Source organism: Vulpes vulpes, chromosome 5, assembly GCF_048418805.1.
Source record: "Vulpes vulpes isolate BD-2025 chromosome 5, VulVul3, whole genome shotgun sequence".
In the NCBI taxonomy this organism is placed as follows: domain Eukaryota; kingdom Metazoa; phylum Chordata; class Mammalia; order Carnivora; family Canidae; genus Vulpes; species Vulpes vulpes.
The window spans coordinates 68,498,592-68,522,407 of record NC_132784.1 but is presented as its reverse complement, the minus strand read 5'-3'; the positions used below and the strand labels follow the sequence as shown (position 1 = coordinate 68,522,407).

General features: G+C 46.5%; 1 protein-coding gene across 17 annotated transcripts in view; it reads right to left on the bottom strand.

Annotated features, from left to right (window-relative positions):
- PPFIA1 (PTPRF interacting protein alpha 1) overlaps window positions 1-23,816 on the bottom strand; it is an 85,579-nt gene that overhangs the window by 10,790 nt on the left and 50,973 nt on the right. For 4 of the 17 annotated variants that reach the window (XM_072758670.1, XM_072758663.1, XM_072758666.1 and 1 more), the window contains 8 exons: window positions 23,016-23,151; window positions 20,000-20,223; window positions 17,634-17,865; window positions 12,685-12,836; window positions 11,616-11,788; window positions 11,302-11,395; window positions 5,842-5,923; window positions 5,539-5,739 (listed from right to left, as the gene is read on the bottom strand). In XM_072758670.1, coding sequence (XP_072614771.1) covers window positions 5,539-5,739; window positions 5,842-5,923; window positions 11,302-11,395; window positions 11,616-11,788; window positions 12,685-12,836; window positions 17,634-17,865; window positions 20,000-20,223; window positions 23,016-23,151 — 1,294 coding nt within the window. Of the gene's footprint in view, window positions 1-3,358; window positions 3,455-3,953; window positions 4,017-5,538; window positions 5,740-5,841; window positions 5,924-11,301; window positions 11,396-11,615; window positions 11,789-12,684; window positions 12,837-15,510; window positions 15,541-17,633; window positions 17,866-19,999; window positions 20,224-23,015; window positions 23,152-23,816 lie in introns of all 17 variants that reach the window. The other 13 variants (XM_072758660.1, XM_072758655.1, XM_072758659.1 and 10 more) reach the window with 6 other exon arrangements.

The following is a 23,816-nucleotide window of genomic DNA, read 5'->3' as shown; positions in this document are numbered from 1 at the left end:
AAAATAAAACGATGAAAGTAAAACCTGGATTTTCATAAACATCACTAAACTCGACAGACCCCTACCCAGAGTGATCAAGAAGAAAGATACAAAACACCAACATCAAGAATGAAAGAGGGGGCATTGGCACAGACCCTACAGACACTGAAAGGGTAATATGGGAAAACTGTGGACAGCTATAAGCAACCTGGATAAAATGGGTAAATTTCATGATAGACATAATGTATGAAAACCACTCAGGTTACCCTTACCTGAACTTGAATTTGTAGCTGTAAACCACACACACACACACACACACACACACACACACACACACACACGAGGTGCATTCAAACTCTACACTGCATGCCTTCACTGTTGAACTCTACCAAATGTTTATTTAAAAAGTACCAATTCTATGCAAACTATTACCAAAAAAATGAAGCAGAAGAAATATCTTACTCATTCTCCAAGAGCATCATTATCCTGATAAGAAAACCGGACATGTTACAAGAAAACTACAGGCCAATGAGCAGCTCTCATAGACACAGATGCAAATTTTCCTTAACAAAATATTAGCAAATCAAATCAGTAATAAATTAAAAGAGTAAGATATCATGACAAGTGGGGTTTACTCCAGGAACATAAGTTGGGTCAATATTTGAAAATCAGAGAAATTCACTGTATCAAAGGACTAAAAAAGAAAAATGACAGACATGTGAAAAAGGTGTGTGATCAAATCATCACTCACTCATGGAAATCTGGGCAATCTAGACACAGAAGACAACTGCCTCAGCCTGATAAAGGGTCTACAAAAAAATGTAGCGCTGATGGCATACTTTGTGGTAAAAGACTGAATGCATTTTCCCTAAACTCAAGAACAAAGAAAATGAAGGATGTCTGCTCCCACCACTTTCATTCAACCCTGACTGGAATCCCCAGCCACTGTAACAAGGCAAGAAAAAGAAGTCAAAACCGTATGGGTTGGAAAAGAAGTAAAACTCTCTTTGTTTGCAGATGACCTGATCATCACTATTAGAAAATGGGATATAGAGCAGCTGTCCGGACTCAAGTGAGTTTAACTAGGTAGCAGGATACAAGGTCTATATACAAACAAAAGTGAACTGTATTTCTAAATACTTTTAGAAATGAGCCTGAAATGGAGATTTAAAAAAATACCATTTGTAATATCATCAAAACCACAAAATCTTGGGAATAAATCTGACAGAATATGTGCAAGATTTCTGCGATGAGAAGGAAATGAATAGCATCAAACAAAGGTACTGGATGTTCTTCAGTCCAAGAAGCCTAAGCTATAGTCACAGGAATTCTGTAGTTGCCTTGTGGAATCCTTGGAAACAGTAACTCTCAGCTAGCCACAAGGTTCAGGCTTGAAAACACAGCCTCTGATCTACTGTTTACACCAAACAAGCTAAAAGAAATGAGTCAAAATTTCAACAAGAATGCTCAAATTCAATAGAAAAAAACTGTTTCACTACTTTCTCTAAATAACCATGAGTGAGAAAAGCAGCAAACATTTTTGGAAAATTGTCACAGGGTCATGTTTCTTCACTCTTTCAAACCTCACTCTCAATATCATAGACCTGACACTTAAGCGTGTGAATATGTCACTGCTTTCTTCCCTCTGTTTATGTATTCTTGAACATAAAATGCAAAGAAATTTCTCAACAGACAATTCCATGGGAGCAGAGCCCTCTTTAATGTTGTTTATTCATTACATACTCTAGTCCCACTTCTTAAGTGATCTGTAATGTGAGCTCCAGGGGAACCAGGCTCAAATCCAGGGAGATCCACACCTCCTGGACTACAGTCACAGCCTTCTGAAGGGAGGACACAACAGGGATATCTCATGCGCAGAGAACACCTGGACTGCAAGAGACTGCCACTGCATGGGCTCTATTTTTTCCAGCAATGAAATGAGAACACAAATACAATTCAGCTTTGTAACCTCTGTGAAATGTGAGGGATGATGGTAGGTGGCACCAACAAGCAGCTCCGTTTTGCAAAGAGCACACTGATGCTACCTGCTAAGTGAAGGCATCCATGAATTGACCACACCTTAATGTTTTCCTCCCCTGAGTGCCTAAGGGCATCTCAAACTCTCCCTTGGCTTAAGAGCTGGTCACTATGTAACAGCACATGGAAGGTGCACTGCAGGACTTCCAACCCTTGGCAGCAGGTTAGCAGCTGCACAGAGACCACGATGCCTCTTCATTCTCCTCTCCTCTAGAAGAGGGATGGAGTGGAAACCATCAATGCAAGCTAATTCTGATGTCATTGGCACAGCTCGTCATTGTTTATGTTTCCACTGCAAAGAGCAAACATTCAGCTTGTTTAGTTTACAAGTCACGCCCCAATATAAGGAGTTTCATATGGAGGTGCTGCCAAAGTTCTCCTTCTTAGTGTCAAACACACTGATGTTTAAGCAATTACAAAATGCACCCTTTTTTTTTTTTTTTTTAAATGCACCCTTTTTGATTCACTGATGGTTAGGCCCTGATTCCGAGCAGGCGAAATGATCAATGAGGATATGTATCTGGAGTAGTGGCACAGAGTGCCAAAATCAAAGGGGTTGAGAGGGTGCTCACAGAATATTACAGCCACTCTCCTCTCCTGCTTTTTTAAAAAAGTGATAATATTGGCTATAATTTAGGAGTACAGATAGAGGAGATGAGCTGTTTCCACCACTGACCAGAAGTGAGGAACATCAGATTTAAGATTAGTTTGATTTTTTTCAGATATACCATATCCTTTTGAGATCCTTGAACATGATGCCATTAGTAACAGCCTCGGGAAGAACTGCCTGGCCGCGCCCTCACAGCCTCCGACTTGGCACTAAAACAGAACAGCAAGTCAGGCAGCAAGGTTGCTAGAATCACAAGTAGGAAACCACTCCTTTTAATCAAGCTGTCTCAAATCACGGCTGCAAAACAGTCATGACAGAGCTTTTGGTGAGTTGAAGAACCCGGAAGCTGAAAATTTGAATGTACGTTTTTAAGGAGAGGCTTGATTCCTGAGAATCCCACGAGTGAGAAAACGTCTCGATCAACACAGCACCAGGACAGCACTTAGTCACACCCTGATACGCAGACAGGGAGGGAAAGCCCCTGTGCCAACTATTGTGCTGGGTCCTTATCCTGAGAGCTGCCAAAGCCATGGCACTCTGTAGGACAGTCGTGTGCTAAAGAAGTAATCTATGTTAAACAGAATAAACCGCCATGGTGCCACGTGAGAAAGGTTCAAAATTGTCCATGAGACGTACTCTTTAATCCTATGCTTCGCTCTGACTAATGCTTTAAATCATCAACAATATTCTGCACAAATTAAGATGTTAAAAATGTCAAGAAAAGTCAATTACAAGCTTTCATACTCCAGCTCTTTTGCTGCGGTACATATAGTGAAGAGTATATTATAGAGAGTCTCCAACCTGAGCCCAGCTTCCCTCCTCATCCTCCTGGTGTTACGAGGTTAGGAATGCAAAAGAACATAACTATTAGTATTGGTGAGCTGAGTGATGCAAACAAATTAATGCTGTAGGGAAGGTGCAGTGACTGAGTGAAAGAGTAAAAATAAATGAAGAATGCATCATGCAAAACTCATGCAAAACCAACAATTCCAATTTCTCATGCAAAGAGCCAATTTCCCATGGCAAGCATGTCCGTATAAGGAGAAAACTAAGGCCAGAACATGAAAACCGAGCACCAAACTGAGGTCTCTCCAGAAGGAGATAGGAGTTAAATCTATTCTAAGTAGAGCGAGTCTACCAATTTTAAGGTCCCAAAGAAAAATCTAAAATAGAATTCCATTTCACACATTTAACTAATACCTAATGGAAATACTTATCAGAACAATTTAATGTGAAATGACATTTTTGTTTCCCAAGGAAAAGCCAAGAAACGTGCCGCTCTTGGGTGGGGAGCACGGGGGAAGGTGAGCCCGGGGCTGTGACTGACCGTTTGTGGCGTGGCCGTGAGTGTTTCCATCTCTTCATGCGTTAACCAGACATTTCCTGTGGTCTAGGGTGACCCCAGTGACCAAGCACATCCAGGGCAAGGGAAGCAGTGACAAAGAGGAAAGGTGGCAGACACGTAAGCCTCAGGCACATAAAAGGAGCAGGTGGAGGCCGAGGCCATTCTTCTCACCTTTTCATTTTAGATGCCCGTGTGGAAAACGACAGAACATTAAAATAAGCTCCCCCCCTTTACAAAGAATAACCACACCTGACTAACACTGCTGTCAGTAACCCATGAGCAGCCTGCAATCCCTAGAGCTCTATTTGCCATGCTTATCACCTGAGTAGGTGAAATATAAAAACAACACGTTCTGTACTTCTGACTATTGTGAGTGATTCTCAAGTAACTTATTCAAAAGGGTTACAGTTGTAACCCGAACCAAGCACCATGAAGCGCACAGTCTAGCTTTGGGCTATGAGACAAGGTCCCAGCAGGTTCTCCACAGTGACTGCGCCATGGGGATAGACCACCTTGCCTGGGGAACCCAAGAGGCAGGGCACAGGTCTGAGTGTGTCCAAGAGAATGTCCAGTGACTTCGAGGAGCCAAAATACCAGCACCACGGGAGTACCACGGCAGACCCGATGCCCAAAAAGTGACCTGCAGGCCCCTGGGCCCCTCTGGGAATGGGTTGCACCCTGTCCTCTTAGGAAGGTTCCCAATTGAGATGGTTCATCATCACTGTGCACCAACTTAGCTCCTGACCACTGTGCACCAACTCCAGCCTTCACTGGACAGTTCATAAAGACTTTGGGAAAACCATGCCACACCTTCATTTCTAGAAAGGCCACTCTAACTGGAAACAGCTGGGCAATGGGGACCCAGTCAGAATATTCCTGGCACAGCTCTCTGGGTCATGGGTCAGTGCATAGGCTGACTGCTCATTACGACCCCTTCCCTAAGAAACAAAGTAAGACAAGCCAGCAGGCAACTCCTCGTGTCGAGTAACCACAAGCCCCGGATTGGGCCCTGACCCCTTAACCTGCTACTCAGAGAAGTACATCTGTGAGGCTCTTAGGTCTCTCCGTCAGGTTTTCCCTCAGAGCAGACCAAGAGTAGAGCAGGGACTGAGCCAACGTAAAGAACCCACACTTTACGCATGAGGAGTTGGCCTGCTCTGTCTCCCAATAACCAGCCATGTTTTCATTAGGTTCGTGTTTACCGTTCAACTGGAGGATCTTCTGTAAGGACTGCTAATCCGAACAAGTCGAACAGGAAAACACTGGTCACAGTGCAAGTGGGGAATCTAAGCCTTTCCCCCTTTGCTTTTGATAAATACATTATTAAATTAGAGATAGTTAGTACTTTTCTATGCCTTTAAAAACTCTCACTTCTATACTGCAAAGCCACTGCAGCCAAGCAGTTGTATGAACATTCAGTAAGGGACCCGCGAACCACCCAACCATCACCACTTAAAAGTCATAATGTCTCTGAATGCCAGAACTTTAAGTTGGAACACCGGATGTGTGTGCAAGCACTAGATAGTCAAGAAAAATCAGCAGGTACATGGGTTTTACAGACACGTACCGTTCTTGAAGTTGGAGGGGCTGATGGACTTGTTAGGGACATGATCTCCTGAATCGCCAGCCTCAGCTTCAGCCGATGCAGAGGGTTGCTGATGCCAATCTCACGCTGGATCTCTGTGTCTGACAGGGCAGACATGATGGCCCCGCTCTTCACATTGGCTCGGCAGGCAGCCACGTACCAGGCAGGCATCCCAACCCACAGCTGGAGACAAGAAGGCCGCAAGGTTATGCACTGCATACAGTTGGATGAATAACACTGCCACATATGGAATGTACTCCACCCAAGATTAAAAGAAAGATATACCTCTAGCCAAACAACAACGGTCGGCCCATCCCACTGTGCAAAAGGCAAACCTTGTCTCCGGGCTTCCTCGAGCAATTCATGCCTACAAATAACAAGAGATTTAGTGTGAAAGAATCACCAGTGCATGCATGTATTAAGCAATTTGAACAGAGCTATTCTCTTTAGACATTTCTAAAAGTATCCTTGAGTCATCTCCTGGCAGAATTAAAGACTTAATTGCCAACATTAACAATCTCAGCAGTCTTTATGTCCAAGGAAGGATAGTCAAGGGAATACCTGAGTATCTAGGAAAACCAGGTAGGAGAAGAAGCTGCAGCTGGGTCTGAGTGAAGGAGCCTCTGGGAGGGCCTCAAGCATCTAGCATTGACAACATCAGAGTTTTGTACCAGTAATGGTCTAATGTGGCCAGTAAGTCATGCACCGGGTGCTACCTGCTTCTAATCTACACTGCTATTTAGCCTCATTAGGTATGTATAAGTTAAGACACTGGGCCATCCTATGGTTTAACCCACAGGGTTCATCCTGACCACTTGTATCAGTGCACACAGGACAGACCGTGAAACTCCAATGTTATCACAAGCCAACACCCATCGAGCGGCAAGCAGGAAACAGTCCTGGCATCCTTATAGGATCAGAAATATTCTATGTGCCTGGTTCTAAAATTCCCAAACCATGATTTTACCGTATTAACATCTTTTAAAAATGACTGTCTACAAATAACAGGTAAGAGACAACATAACAATTTTTATGAATCTTATCTTACTTTTTTGTGCTGTGTACTTCAAGGCTTTCTAAAAGACACTAATTCTTCCTGACTATGAAAAACCTTGCAGAGAAGATGGGGTTGTACTGGCGGAGGTGTACCTTGAGTGCCTGGGCATACTGAGGCATTTTTCAATCCTTAGGTTATGTTTTAGTGTTATTTTTCTTTAATAATTTCTGCAGAACACATCAGATACACATGGGCTCTTTAATATATTTAAGTGGTATTAGATTTTTCCTGAGACTGTGAAATCTATGTAAAATTAAAGCTCAAAATGTTTCACATAAAATTTCAAGTGTTTCTTAAATCCATCTTAGGTTTCCTTGAGTAATAAATATTTTAATTATGCAGATATGATTATACCAGAGAATGCAACAAATCTTTTTTTTTTTCTTTCTTTAAAGTAAGCTCTATGCCCAGTGTGGGCACAGAACTCACCACCCTGAGATCTACTGACTAAGACAGCCTGGTGCCCCAAAAAGCAACAAATCTTAATAGCTTGAGGGGAAAAAAGGGCAACCTTTCCTCATTAAAATAAGTAAAGCTTTTCATAAGTGAAAAAGAAAGGGAGACCCCCCCAGGGTTGTGGTCATCCTGCCACAGGGCAGCAATACTGGAGGGAATAGGAAGGTGAAGTCTTCACCTGGAGACTGGTGGAATAAATCATGAATGTGATCAATGAAATGCCGATTTCTGTGTCCTAAGGACAAATACTCAAAGACAGTGGCTATATTTTACGTGAACACTTACATAAGCCCCGTGAACCTTACGAACAGTACAAACAATCCCTTAGCTGACGGGCTGGGGAAAAGCCTAAGCTGTGGAAGTGTGGTCAGGTGCTAAGTTCTACATGGCTCGGCCCAGGTGAGGAGGAGCTGTGCCACTAGACTAGGAGAGCTTTCAGATGCTGGACTCTCAAAGTGTGCCAAACAGCAACTGAATCGCTGCCATACTTCATCTTTTAATATGAAATGGATATTTGGGAGCATCTGGTTGGTTCATACGGTACAGCCTGCGACCCTTGAGCTCAGGGTGGTGAGTTCAAGCCCCATACTGGACGTGGAGCCCACTTCAGAAAAAAAAAAAATCTGAAGTAGATATTCATTATAAACAAGGAATATAGGGTTAAAGATAGTCCATTAACCTCATGACCTGGATTGCACATGATTCTGACTTTACTGGCAGCTTCCTCTTGGCAGCACCCATTTGTGCATGCAAAGCCTTTTCTGGTATGGATGTGCTCGTGGGTTTCAAGCTCAGGCCCACGGTCCTGCTGAAACTGAGATGAGGCAGTAGAGACAGGACCATGATGCAAAGAAGTGCAGGAGCCAGCAGGAAGGTAGAGGCCCAGCCGGTGGCTGGGCCAAGTCTCTGCACTCAACTGCCTCCCTGATCAGGCTGGTGCACAGCCCAGAGACTAAACACCAACTGGATCCAGGTGGGAACACTTGCATCCCTTCCTTCTACCAGGGAGTAGAAGGCCCATCGTGTGAAGCAGGCCTCCCACCTGCAGGATGACGACACGGGGCACATGGACACTATGCCACCAGGGAGGGCATGCCCCAGCCACCCAGGCCAGCTCCACTCCCACCCTGTCACTTGTCTCTGCAAACAGGCACACACTCCTGCCTGATCTAGGCCGTGGAGGATAGCCGGCTGAACACGACCAGTTTCCTTCATTTGTGATGGCTGTTAAGTGGCTATGTAGAACTTACGAACTTGCTCATTTACCCATATAGTTGCTCTAACAAGCAACAGAACCATTCGGTTTTCTCCTTTACTAAGATGATAATAAGCATGGCAGATAACAGTTTACTGTAACAAAATGAGGTATTCTTACACAGGTTAATTTCCCAGAAAACAGAACTCTTCTGCCATGAGTTCCAAAGCCTCAAACTTGACACTTGAGGTGGTTAGGACTCTGAAATGCCCAGTGCTTCTCTGCACCTTAAACCGGCCCCCAGCACCTAACTCTGTCCTGAAGAACCTCAGTTACTAGCCAGTCTCCTGGAGGAGTGAGAAGACTTGTCTGGCTTTTGCTGGCACTGACTTCTTTCTCTGCTTTTGGACACTGCATTCCCTGCCATGGCTGTGCCTTATGTTTACTGCTCGGGGACCCCACCAAAGGGGCTGCACCCTCAGCTAAGAAGACAGATGAGCCACGGACCTGAGTTCCGTCAGGGACCAAATTCTAGACCTACGCCTAATTTTCCAAACACCTGCTCTAATAGTACATAGATGTGGGATGCATCCCAGCCTTACAATGAGAGTTGCAGGTAAAAGACATTTCAAAATTTGCTAAATTATACAGAGAGCAGGCACGCATATGAAAGAGGTGATGCAACCTGTGACTAATGGGAAAGTCGCCTTTTGCAACAAAATGTGTGTGAGCCTTTGCTCATGCAATACTGCATGACAACAGGCATCGTGCCTCATCTTTCTGAGACCTGCACCCTAACACTACGGCCCCTCGTATGCAGGTGTATAGGGCTCTATCTCACAAATCACAGCTCTGCCAGCCACGGAATGCATACTCTTGAAAATCCGAGGATAACTTCTGACTCCCTAAAAACTTTACTCATAGCCTACTGCTAACCAGAAGGCTTACCAGTAACACATATTTTACACATTATATGCATTTATAGGCTGCATTCTTTAATAAACTAAGCTAAAGAAAAGGTTAAGACAATCATAAAGAGAAAAACACATCTACAGTGCTATACTGTAGTTATAAAAAAAAATGCATATAAGAAGACCTGCACAATTCAAACCTGTGTTGTGTATGTTCTAGAACTTGCCATGCATGACAACGGAGTACAGAGAATTACATGCTCTTAGATACTCAGTTATAGCTATGGTGACACAGAACTAAAGCCATCAATTTGAACACCTCAGCTGTAGAGAAACAACTTACATGTGCATGAACGCACATACACCACACACACACACACACACACACACACACACACAGTATGAAATTTAATCACATGCTGGGGCAAATAACTCAATAAAGGCTGTCCTCATATGGCCAAGTGCTTAAGCATACCTCCTAAGAGTGACAAAATAAATGTAGGAAACAGGAAACGTTTTGGCCAATTTATGCTACTTTTGATCCTATGTGAAATGCATATTTCTGGGAGCGGTGGGGTGGGAGAGCCAGCGGGCACTGCCACAAATCTACTGTTTTCATTACGGAATGTAAGGATGTGAAATAAAACACATCAGCAAAATCCAAGGGACAGAATTTTCCTAGCATGGTTCCAGGAGCAAAAGGCCTAGTTTCAATATTAAATTTCACACAGCCAAATGGCAACTACCCAAGTTATTTTAAAACATTTTTATACAGTTCAAAGACAGCAACATTCAGACCACTGTGAAGCAGTTTCTACAAATCTCCATTCCCAGAGAACCAAAAGACTGAGGATGCCTATGGTATTGTGACAATAACAGAAATAAGAGCATTTCACCTGAAATAGAATCTATGGTATGTCAGTCAAAATCATCATTATGACTCCTGAGAAGAAAACTAAAAGGAGGCACATTTCACCAAAAAGAAACCAACTGGCAGCTCCTGGGATTAAAGGGAAGCCAGCCTCTAGCGGAGGGGGTCCCTGTGGGCTCCGGTGAGACCTGCGGCCCCAGGCTCCAGGACAGTGCTGGCTCTCAGGGAACCCGAGGGCGGCAGGATGACTTTCCCATTGTCGGGTTTCTCTCAGAGCCTGCTGACTCCTGGCTCTCACTACGGGCTCCATCTTCCTCCCTGGGCTCACATCTTGCTCCTCCCCACTACACTACATGCTGCCTCTTCTGTTTGAGAACATCAATTTTGTCTTTCAGCTGTCAGATCACTGGGACATGGTGCCAACCTCTCCAATTCATCCATGTAACTCTGGTTTGGAATATGGTGAATCAGCACACAACCTGCTCTGGGTTGGAAAGTCCCAGAGAAATGTGCCCACCTGCACCCTCTCCTGAGGCATCATGATGCCCAAGCTGCTCCCCAAGAAGCTATTCCCACTGTTATTGGTCATCTTCAGAATTGAGACAGTTTACAATGAAAATGTAATAAATAGTCTACAAAACTGAGGGTCTGTGAAGGTACAAATTCAGAATTTCCTTGGGAAGGAAAGAAGGACAATATAGTAGAAGATTTCTTGACAGATCCCCAGTATGAAGAGCAAACTCTGAATGCTGGCAGCTAAGTCATCACAGTGGCTGTAGTCATACATATGGTTATGTGCATCTTGTATTGAAAGCACCTCATGTGTATTTACAGAGACATATATTTCATACTGCTAAAAACCACATGATGTAAGTGTGCCCCTTGTTCCCACGTACAGATGACCAAGTGGGAGCACAGGAGTGCTAGGACAGAGCTCCCCCAGAGGTCCAGAGCCAATCTGAGCCAGAGCCAGGATTCAGAGTCAAGTGCTGTGAGGCCGAGCCCCACGTGCAAACCCTGACACGTCCTCCCTAGCCAACTTTACAAGGTTGGCTGGAATCCACGTGAGTCCTTTCAAAATTTTGTAAATGCTCTAAAATCTCCAAGAAGTATCATTTAATAAAGGCCTTGGCTTCATCTTTCTGGACAGAATACATCTACACAGTTACATAGTACACTTAATAAATAACTGTTGGTTAAAAATCAGGTACAAGCGAAAGCTGCTCAGTGAGATGGCAAATTAAAAATAGCTTACTTTTTTTGAAGTTTACGATTTTTTTCAGCCTGTCCTCCCAATTTGCTGAGTCCCAGGGCATCCTGAGAGGAGTTCTCTGTCTCTGAAGCAGCAGCTGTGGGGAAGCACAGGGACTGAAATAACGAGATGCACTGACAGGGCCATGTATGGGGTCCTCCTGACAGGTGGAAGTGTGTCTGAGGGCACCTCCAAGGGGATGGCCAGTACACGGATGCACCTACACTGTTGGGGATCGTGCTGCATGACAGCAGTCAGCTCCTGCGACAGGGGCCACACAGAGCACCTGGGCCATAGCACGCACACGGGACACCAACCTGGTCCTGCGGGCTCCTTGCCAGTGTGGCCGGGACGGCCTTTCTCTTTCTTGCCAAATAAGCGGCCGATGGAGGACTTGATGCCCTTCTTCTTGGGGGCTTTGTGCAGCGAGTCCTGGCTACTGTTACTGCTGCTGGGGTTGCTCACGGGGCCATCCTGTGAGCCTGTGGAGCTTGGGGAGAGGAAAGGATCTTTAACAAGTATTCAGCACAGCACACCATCCCATGCACATGACCTGGAACATTTGGCGTTTTTAACATGCCTTCAAACTTCAGAGCTAGCACTTAAGTTGTCACCCTCACAAAGTGCGTGAGCAGCTCAAGCTCCTAGCGACATTCCCCGGGAGGGTTGCCCCTCTCTCCTTCCCTGGAAGGCTGCGACAAAAAAGCCCCAGGTAGCCAACCACTCGGGAAAGTGGTCACTAAGACGCTGGTCCTGCCGTCCCTCAGGAGCCCTGAGCACCTCCCCAAGTAAGCCCTTCCTGGCGGCAAACTGGGAGCAGGGGGAGCTGGTGGTAGAGCCACTGCACAGGGGTGCACATAGCCCTCACTGAGCACCGCCTGGTGTGAACAGAAAAACAACCAGTGCTAGTCGGGAATGGGGTGCACAAGCAACTGAGTGAAGAGGCCTGGGGGTGCAGACGGTGAGGGGCTCTGGACAGCCCAGAAGGGCACACAGTGTAGCCACCAGAAGGAACCCTCAGGAGCGTGCCATGTGCTGGCACAGGCTCCAGCAGGAATAGAAAGTTCTCTATAGTCAATATGCAGACTCAAGAAATGAGGTTGTCCTAAAAGTGCTGACACCATTTAGCCCCCTTCTTTCCAAACTGACTTTTGTGCAAACAGCTACTCGTCTCCAGCCGGATTGCCATGCAGCTCCCTGAGCTCCCACAGGCATCCCAACAACATCATTTAAATAAACTCAACTTGATTCACTGGTCTTTCTTTAAAATCATCGTTCTGACCTTTTTTTCCTGGCCCCCCAAAAAGATAAAAAATTTCTTAAAACTGCACACTAACATCCGATAGTGTTTCCCAGGAGGGTGAGCAGTGCCCGCACGCGCCTTACTTTCTGACATCCCTGATGTCTTCGTGGCTGACTGTGTGCAGTGCTCCTTTGTGCAGCCTGTCTAAGCGGAGCGATCTTGGGGAAGAAGGGGGGGATGTTTCACATTTTATTGTTGCCTTGTCATCTCGTACCTCTTCCCGGGAAGCCGGCAACTGTGGGTGAGACAGAGTGAGAGCAGCCAGTGAGATGTCACCACAGAACAATTGGGTAGGCTTTAAATTGTAGCCATACACTTACTTAAAAACTCAGGGAGCTATAAAATGCCTTGGGTTTAGCCTAAGGCCATGCTACGGAGGAGTGGTCCTGTTTACGAGAAGCAGCTGGAGGAGACTCCCTGCTGCCTGCACATGAGTGTAGGGCCTGGCGCACAACCTGGGGCACTCCCCTCCCGGAGCCTCCACACAGCCCATGGGTCACTCTTCCTGGAACTCTGTGCTGCCACGAGGATGGCCACTGAAGGGGATGACAGAGATCAGGGCCACACCTCAAACCATGTCACTAGAAACCACGGATGGCATGAGCTTTTCCTGGTAGACTGCTCAGGAGGAACATGCTTACCCGATGCCATTCACAACAAGCACTGGCAAGCACAGAACCCTTTCATGCAAAACTGCCTAGAGTTTTTTGTTTAGGGCAGGGGAGGAAATAGCCTGTAACCATAATCCATCATTTCTAGTAATGATGAAACCATGGAGTCCCTAAGGACAAGTTCAAAGTGAACAGGCATGCCCCCTCCATCCCACACACGTGTCTGGCTCATGTTTCTCAGTGATGTTATAACCTGAGGACTTGTGGGGCTTAGAGAGCCTGTTGTTCCATACCTCATGGACAAAGTGACCCTAGGCTGCCATTGTAACATGATGACCCCCTTCAGACTCCCCGTGTTTCTCTCATGGAGCTTGAGTCTGTGCTGCGTCTCTGTGGCCATGGAAGGAAGGTGGGGCCACTGTCTAGCCAGCGCTTTAACCCCTCACAGGGTCCTGGCAGGTCTTGCTTACATAGACCTGGGCTTTGTGGCTGGCCAAGACAGGGCCGGTTCTAGGAGACACGCATGGCAAACATCTGTATAAACAGCGAGACTGGGCAGCTGGCTGTGCTTTGTAACAGGACCGCTGCACCCGTGCAGGGGCTCAGTGACAGCCACATGTATCAGCGCCAGGTGGAGCTGAGCTCAGGTAAGACACAACCGTAACCCACAGCTGGATAAGTCCTGCATCCTCTTCTGACATCCCAGCACAATCATCAGACAATGAAAGGCTATCTTAACTGGTTAGAAATTACCAACATAAAACTTCACAGGGACAGATTTCAATGACAGGGATAGATTTCAAATTCAGGTTAAAGCAATGATTCAATGATTTGTAAAAAAACAGAAAACAAAAAAACAGGATGGGGGAGTGATATTCGGGACTGTGCTGACCATGAGGTCAGTGGAGACACAGCTCCAAGTGTAAGCCTGGTCTGCATGACAAGCCCTCGCTTGGCCTGCCCCGCCTCTGCACTGCCAGGGAAGCGTACCCCGCCCAGCGCTGCACACACACCTGGTTTCACACCCCCAAACCTCAGAACAAGGCCCTCCAAGAAGCAATCAGGGAGCTCAAATGACCACAAGCAATAAGAGCAGCCATCCTGCCTGGGTGTTTGTTAGCACATCTCTTCCTTCATTGGCAAAGTCTTGCTACCAAGAAAAATGTGAACGCAAGCCAGCAGACTCAGGGCGTGCTACGCACCTGGCTGGTGGTGCGGGTGCCCAAGCTGTCTGCAGACCATGCACAGACAGGTACAAATTGTGGTCATCCTGACGAGCAGGATTCTGGTCTGCATAATGGAGGGGTTCCCGCAGCTGCCACCCCACTCCCAGCACCACCGGACTGCCTGACCAGGCAGGTCTGGGGTGGGGGTACCTATGGTCCAGGGAACAAAGCCTGACAGTTATAAGACACTCTGGTCAAGAGATATGGCCCCTGATATGCTGTAGTTCCTCTGAAAATGGGGAGACCCGCCTCATGGTCATCTATACAGAGGAGGAGCCCTGAGCCCTGTGCGGGATGCTATAAAGGAGATGAGAGCACCTGAGCAGAGGTGGGCTGGGTGGTGAGCAGACAAATCTGTACCACACCTTGGCCTCTGGCACAGCACCTGGCCGCTCAGCCCTGGTCTTCGCATCTTGGAAATAGGGTCACAACACAACTTGTGCCTTGCAGGGATGTGTGTGAGGGTCAGTAACAGGCTCATAAAACACTCAGCACAATGCCTGGCAAACAGCAAGGGCTCACCGAATGCTGCTAGCCATGATTACCCAAGCTGATTGTGCCCAAGTCTAAAATCTATGGCTCTGCTTCAGTAATTTCTCGTTTTAAAAACTATTATGTCCAGGGCGCCTGGGTGGCTCAGTTGGTTAAGCATCTGCCTTTAGTTCAGGTCATGATCCCAGGGTCCTGGGATCAAGACCCATGTCAGGCTTCCTGCTCCCTCTGCCTTTTCCCAGCTTGTGCTTGCGCTGTGTCTCTCTAAAGTAAATAAACAAAAACCTTAAAAAAAAAACCCGAACTATTATGTCCAGTATAATGAGGTATGCCATGAGCAGAAGACAAACGTGAGAGAAAGGCAAGCTCTCCCACCCATTGTGGTGCTCTGTAAAAACCAGTGGCTCTGCTGCAGGAGCATGACCACCCTGCTAGAGTGCTGTGGGCCCCAGTCCTTCCTTGGATGCGCCCACCACTCATGGGCACATGTTGAGGGTGCAACGCTCTTGTGGAGTGAGGGGTACTCTCTTCAATGGGTCACAGACAAACAGACGTATGTTCAACTGCTAAAAATTTTTACCTTTCTACGATGTTTCCTTAAATCACTAGGCTGATAGAGGCATGCAAAGAAATGAAAAGAAATCAGATTTACTGCACACTCTGAAGTAAAAAATTCAAGGTTCAGAAGAGGCAAATATATTAAAAAGAGAGTAACAGGACAGATGTAAGCAAGATAAGACTTAGAAACAATGTAACTGGAGATTTTTTCCACAAATTTAATAGGTTATTCAAGATTTACTACAGAAAGGCTATAAATTATGACTCAGGAAGATAAAATTCTATTATAACATAAACAAACAAAACATATTAAAACACGGTATTGTGTGTGACACAGGGACCAGACAGCTGTTTGAAATTCTTCTATGAGTCCGTTTTCCTTATTGAAAACCACATTGCACTTTTACAATATCAATCTCATGATGCAGAAATTCCTGGACACCCACTGTGACATCCAACAAACCAACTTTGGTTAATGACCCACTGGACATTAATGTTTGAAACTTCTAAAAAATAAATGCATTATTTAAAGCAGGGTACCCTGTGATGATTTGTACGAATAAAAACTGGCATAACAGCAGGTGGCACATTTACCTTCTATGATTCAGTCTATGAAGGCAGTAATTATACGAGTTCAGTAAGTTAATGAGATTTACAGTTAAATATAAGCATCAAGACCAGAAAGCATGCTGTCTGTGTCAGGCTTCCATTAATTCTATGCTCAGTACCTAATTTTTTATATAAAAAACACTTCATTTATGAATTACATATCCCCTACATGGTTCTCAGTAAAAACACTCCTGATTCATCTGTATCATGCCCCTATCCACATCCATGATATAGTAACACACAAAATGTATCACTATTGCAGGAAAGAAAAGCCTCGTTACTTGATGAGAAATGAATATAAAGTGGAAACCACACCAATGAGCCATAACTGAGCACACACATACTATGGACCACAGAGTCACTGCCCTCTGAGCATGCTACAGAGGATGTTACGGCATGGGGCTGATGATCAAAACACTAGCTGGGGGCGGGAGGTTGAGGCCTGTATGAACTGTGATAAACCACACAAAAGGATGAGACAGGAAATCGAGACCAGCCATGGAAGCAGATACACTGTCAGCCAGCATAAAGAATCACAAAAATAGGGGAAAAAAAACAAATAGAATTATTTCTTATAACCACTCTTACAAATTCTCTGAAAGGAAGTAAGCATGAAACCACAAATAAAACCATCAAAGAGTTTAAAATATTAGCTAATTAGCTAATGATATGAATTATAAAAATAGTATGTCAAAATACCACAAAATGGACTTGTTACCACTCCATATGCCACTACAATGATTCAGAGCTCATTTGATTACATGCTAACAATGTAGCTAAAAATAAAAATGGACAGGAGAGATTCTAACCAACTGAAGTGTGGTTGAAAAGCAGAATGCTGTAAACATGATTTTACGTGGGAAATTGGCAAAGTGCTCATCAAACCCAAGCTACATACACAAGAAGGTTATAAAACATGCTTTAGAACTGCATACTTATCCCTAAAAACCACATGGTCACTGTGTTTCCAGACCCTGACAAGCGAAGATGCCCCTGTACCTCCCCAGGAAGCCACACAGGCGAGTGGCTTGTGCTGGTGCCGTCCTGGCCTCACACACAGAACTAGCATCAAGCATGCAGTCAAGCACATCACAGATAAAACAGACTGACGCTTCATGTTTTTGACTGCATGTCTTGTACTCCTAGTCAGGCAGCCCTAATGCAAAGAAGGACAGCACTGGCTCCCTCTGTACGTTTTCCACCCACTAGGAAGACTATCTGTGTTCAATTCTGTGGCACCATCACTGCTGTGCCTGGCACAGGCCCGTGTCATCAAAAGTCCCACAGATAAAAACTTTGATGAGTCCATGATGACATGGTAAACCAGTCATTCAAATGCCATGATTAATTTGTCCCTGTGCTATTGCTGAGTGATTAAATGCTGGCTGGTTTAATAAATCTTGAACCTCTAAACATAACAAATGAACCTGATTTCCTTCTGAGTAAAAAACCAAAACAAACCATATTCTTCAAGCCTGAGACTGAAATCAGGGGCTGGGGTGAGGGGTGCAGCAGGCACAAGAGGCAAATACTTACTAGAGTCATGACCCCCAGTCTGTCCACCTCCCTGGCTGGGCTGTGCGGGCCCCTTCGTGGGGTGGAGCGCCCACTGTGTGGAGGGGAGGGGCCCGTGAGCACAGATGTGGGGTGTGGGGGGGCATCGCCCAGGGATCTGAACCGACCCGGGCTGTCTAAACTGCCACTGCCCACTCGGCTCTCAATCTCCTCTGCCCGCTGCTCCGTGCTCTCCTTTTCTTCTTGTATCAGCCTAAAACAAAAGCACACAGTCAGCTTTGCTTCACCAGCAAACAGAGGAAGGCATCTGCCCAACAAACCTGTGCTTGCTTCCACCCGTATTACGATCAGACGCCAGTTAACAGTGGCTCCAACAATACTTTAGCAAACAAGTCCTACTTTTTATCTTTTCAGGATAATCAATTTTAGACTACCACAAAGTGAATCTTCTACTGAGTCCTACAAAGTTGCTTCCTATCACTTGTGTCTGGTTTTACTTATGCACACTAAAATTCTGATGGGGGCTTGCTGGCAACTCTCTTCCTGTGCAATGGCCTACATGAATCTTATAATTCTTAGAGCAAAGCTGCAAGTTCATGGATCAAATTTTCAATTGGAAATCAGGAACTTTGATATAACTGAAGAACTGATCCATGAAGCAATTGGAAGTTCCCAAACACTAAAGTGTCTGGATTAGATGAAAAGGTTGAATTGATTTTTCTTTTTTAAAGGCTGAATTCAAACAAAAGTCTTAATTGATGGGATTTTCGACCAGCTTCCTCTGAATTTCTGGAATCACATCAACCATTCTCCACTAATTTGGAATTTAAGGTGAACACTCTTCTCCCCTAATGTACAGTGCATCAGTAAGCAGCAGTTTCAATATTTGACTATGTGAATATTATTCTAACATTAACACACAGGATCCATGTAGTAACCATGGATCCAATTACAGTTCTACTTGGATAACAAGTCAGTGGACAGACTTGACCATTAGTATCCAGTCAACTGATATCCAGTCAACTAATATTTTGTAGCCCCAAAAATACAAAAATATTTTGTATTCATTCATTCATTCATTCATTATATTTTTGTGGCTACAAAATACAAAAAGCTATGTGACCCTCTCTCACGTCCCATGCAGATGGTGAAAGTCTTCGGAGCTGAGGCATCTGCACTGAGCTGGCACAAGGCCTTCCCTGTTTCTCCTGCTAATGTTTGTCTCTACCCTCCTGCTCTCGGCGGGAAGGAACAAGCGTGTCTGCCCATGCTGACTTTATAAGAAGAAAATCCAGGCAGCAACTCTACCCAGAGTCACTGCAGGGTCCCTAGTATGTGACTGCAGGACACACAGAGTGGCTCTCAGGGCTGCCTGGGCACACTGCCATGCCTTCCACCCACCCCGGCCTCCATCATTACAGGGGCCAATCTCTGGTTTTCCTTCCCCCATGGGCCTCGTGCTTTGTAAAGTCATTACTGTAACTGGGAAGAGGATTTCTAAAGAAAATATCTTTGAAATAGTGATGAGACTAAGAGTCACATCCATCCTCTGACCTCTCACTGTTCTACGATGGACCAATTTTGACATATCATGTTAATTTAACGTAGCAAAACGCAAGCATGAGTGGGAACCTGCCAACTCAAACACTTGAGCTTTTCTCGTTTCTGTGTCACTCAACACAGCTGGCCCTCTCTGGGGCTGGGAATGCACGCGCAGTGGGCAGACATCACCTTGGCACCTTGCCCACATGTACTCATAAAACCTAAGGGGACACTTGGCTAGAAGGGGGTGGATGAGCAGCTCCCCCCTCCCCTGATGCTGCATGCTTCCCCTTCCATTGTCTGCACTGAGCTGACATTTCTCCTCCTAAGTTCGCCCTGTCTTCTGCCCCGTGAAAGACCTCGGCTTCTTCTTATCCCCAAGTGCACCAGGCCGGTCCACTTCTTCCCACTCTGGATGGTGCCCTGCCACACAGCTTCCCTCTGCATCCTGGACTAGGGAGGCCTCCCTGATCCGTCCTCAGCTCTCAGCACCCTAGCCGACCCTGGAGTCCTGTCTGGCACTGAGGAGCATTGCAGGCACACACTTGCACCCCTGCGGTCCTCTCTGGCTGTGCTGTCAGCTTTTGGGAGAAAGGATTCAACAACACCTTTCGCTCTTCCCCCACATCTTACACAAACATGCCAATACCACAGTTGTGGAGAGAATGCCCTGGTTAAATGAATTTTATAATCAAGCATAATCTCAAAACTTAATTCTTAACGTAGAATTGTTAGAATGGGACACTTACAAAGTGTTCACAATATTTGTTCCAGACTTTCCTGAGTACGACACCACTCCTCAGAGACACTCATGTCTCTGCAGTGCTGTGTACAATCTCGGGTACCTGATCTCTTTATTGATGGCGTCCAGCTGTTCCTGAAGCATCATGGCTAGGGTCTGGGCATCCGCCTGCCCACTGGGTGACAGCAGAGCAGCTGAACTGAAGAGAGTGTCCCTGTCATCTTCACCATCAGACATGTCAACATCACTCTCGAACGCTTGTGCCACGTTTGCCAGGACACTAGCTTGCTGGGCACGTTCCCAATCTTGTTCATTAAGAGTCTGTACCTGTAAATAAGAAAACTGGATCTCAGCAAAGGACGAAAGTAACAATAGCGGTGACAGAAACTTTCAAAGTTTCCAAATGGAAGCCTCAAAGAAACCGAAAATGAGCTGTGCTTCCAAGTGGCTGACACTTCGTGAAGCAACAAGCAGTATACAAGGTGCGGGGCGAGGTGGGTGGCCTAGCGCCGAGAGTGCCTGCAATGCTCACACACTACGTGGACATGAGGCATTTCCGTGACATCTTTCAGAGGGTGGGATGATAGCTCCAAAACAAAATCTGAAATTTAAAACAATTCCTTGGTGCCAGTCAGCCACCCTAATAAGAAGTAAAAAACCCAAGAAATCCATGGCAGGTGAGTACACCTCCGAGGCCCTGGAGCTGCCAAAGTTCCTGCACTCCCCTCCTGAGGCTGAGAGGCACCTCTGTGCTGAGCCCAAACTCTCCCCCCAGAGCAAGTGGGCGCTCGCCAACATCGCACATGGGACCACACACGGAACCGTGTGTGGGAGCAAAGGCTCCCCAGGCCTTTCCTGCCCTCCCCCCTCAACAACGCATTCCCATTCCCCTTTCTCACTCAGTGGGGCACTGCCCACCACCACCCCGCCCCTGACAGCCCCACCTGTAGGCATGAGGGCCGGCCCTCTGCATACTCAGGAACATCTTTCTGCCCTCTCTCTGCATAATCAACTTTCTACCAGTTCATTCACATCACCCTAAAAATGTTTTCTCCCTTCTCCCTCCAAAATAAGAAAACAGAAACCACAGAACTTTTACTCCAGGACTCAGCTACCAACCAGAGTATAGGCTCTCCAGAACACTGCCCCTCTTCTGTTTAGATATCTGTTCGTCCCAGATTTTGAAACTTGTCACAAGTGGGCTCCCCTACAACTGCTCCCTGGCACAACAGCAAGCCCTTCATCATTCATACACAATTGTCCTTGACCTCCACCTTGCCTGACCCAGCAGCGGGACCAGGGCTGCTGCTCCCCCTCCCGGGAGCACCTTGGTCCCTGGGTTCCTCCTGCTTCACTGTCACTGTTCTGCCTCCACCATTCAGTCTCTTCCCAGCCTACGCAGTGGAGAGTGCCTGGAGCTCTATCCTTGGACCTTGAGTTTCTCCATAGGAGCCCACCTGGTGACTTTATCCTGCCCATGCCTCTAGATATACAAGTGTATCCTGGCTCCAATCTTTCTCTCTAGTCAAGGCCTCCTCAGGCCTACGTTGGAATATCCAACTGCCCATCCGGCATGTTCCCTTGGGTGTCTGATGGGCCTGCTGACCTGTGTGCTGGGCAGAGGTCCCGCGCCGACCTCCACAACCCTGCAGTCTTCCTCAATTCAGGAGACAGGCTTCTTCCCTCAGATGCTCAGGCCCAACCCTTCGGAGCCCCATGCCTGTCACTTTCTTTCGTGCTTTCTATCCAATCCATCACCGTATCTTACTGGCATGAACTTGTGAAATATCCACACAGCTACTTCTCTCCCTCCTTCAGGTTTTGGCTCAAATGTCACCTGGTGATACCTCCCTGGCCACTCCACTTAAAATATTATTCCCCTCCTCATTCCACAACTCAGGGTACCCGATTTCCTTTCCTTACGTACTATCATCTGACACTGTAGTGGTTTAAAAATACCTCTACAAATTCTTTAACACTTCCTTCCTTTGGGAGATAGAGGGCAATTCTCCCCTCCAACCCTACATGTCCGTAGGACTTGTACCTCCCTCTAACAAACCCAGTGCGGAAGTGAAGGTGTGCAGCTTCCAAGACTAGGGTGGAAAAAGCTCTAGGGCTCTCACCCTGCTTCTCTCAGCATGAGTCCTGGGGGGAAGGCGTCTGCCATGTTGTGAGGACAACCAAGAGGCTTGTGCAGAGGTCACATGGTGAAGAAGTGAGGCCTTCCCTCACAGCCACGCAAGGGAGCAGGAATGCACCCTCCAGCACCAGGTGGGCCTTCTGGTGGTACTGCCTCAGGAGACCCTGAGCCATAAGCATCATGCTAAGACCCTCTTAAGTTCACAGACACTGTGACCTACGACATGTTCATCCTAAGCCACTAAGCTTCACAGCAATTTGAACAGCAACAGATAACTGACTTTCCATGGACTGCTGGTCTCTCCTCCTACACTGTGTACATAGAGGGCTCAGCCTTTTGTATTCTCACTCAAGACTGCAGCCCTGGGTCTGTGGTGATGCCTGGCCAGACTCATTCAATGAGAATGGATGCTCAGAATACAGACAAGTCTATAAAGACACAAGCTGTCGGGCAGCCCTGGTGGCCCAGGGGTTTAGCGCCGCCTTCAGCCCGGGGTGTAATCCTGGAGACCTGGGATCAAGTCCCACGTCGGGCTCCCTGCATGGGGCCTGGTCCTCCCTCTGCCTGTGTCTCTGCCTCTCACTCTCTCTGTCTCTCATGAATAAATAAATAAAATCTTAAAAAAAAAAAAAAAAAAGACACAAGCTGTCAACCAAACATATGAACGTATGTCAACTTCTAATGTAAATTCTTTTTGCTTAAGGATGAACACGTATTTGTTTAGTCTTAATATTTCAAAACTACTAATAGCACTGGGCTGTATGTAATGGTAGGTCATGTTTTATCCACATTTCTACTCTTTAAAAAGAAAGAAGGTCCTAAAAGTAAATTCTTAGGCAGCAAAAGAAGAATGGGGGGAGGGGAGAGAGAAAGTGACCTATTGGCAGTGTAACTCCAAAACAGCCTCAAAGTCAGGTGACTTTCAAGGAGGTGGGAGTGAGGGGGATCCCCCGAGAGCCCAGAGGACAGAGGCCCTTGCCTTAGATGGCTCATCTCGCAGAGCAGCCAGACGGCCCTTCTGGGGGCGCCGCAATACCGCACTGCTGCTGTAGGAGTCTGTGGGACCATCTGCCACAGGGAACCGGAAATCCGGGACACTGCCCAAGTGTGGTCGGCTGAAACATGGGGGGAAAAAAAGAAAAGGTTGTTACTAGAAGAAAAGTGAACTTTGAGCTTTGTCAGCCAAGCCAGAACCGGTCAATTTGGAAAATGATTTCACAGAAAAGGTCTTCAAGGAGGGCACCTGTTCCCCTTGCTCTTGTAACAGTCTACTGCCCATGCCCTGTGGAGTCTTTCTGCCCCAGAAGGTGCAACACCTGGATACCCAGGAAAAGCAGGGCAGATGTGCTGCACAGGAAGGTGAACACACCATGGCCCGGCTGTCTGGGATCTAGAGGAGGGATATGCTCTTCAGCTCAGAAACCACCCCCAGGCCAGCTGTCCTGCATTTCTGTGCCCCCTTCTCCCCGAATGACCAGGAAGTACACTGACACATCACACTGGCCTTCAACTGCCAACGTCCCACTTGTGCCAAGGCCCGCGGTGCAAGGCCTAGTGACCACAGATATTCTTCTACCTGCCACCAAGAGGTGCCTTAGGAGCCCCGGCAGCAGAAGCCTTCTGAACCATAGCTCTCATCTCATGTGAACGGGGTCTGGCAGCCCACTTAGTGTTTCCAGGTCAAAAGCACAGACCCGTGTGTAGTTAGACTGACAGGCAACTGATACTCTTGGCTGGAGAAGTCCCCAGAAAAGGTACATGGAGCCCTGGGCACCTAGGA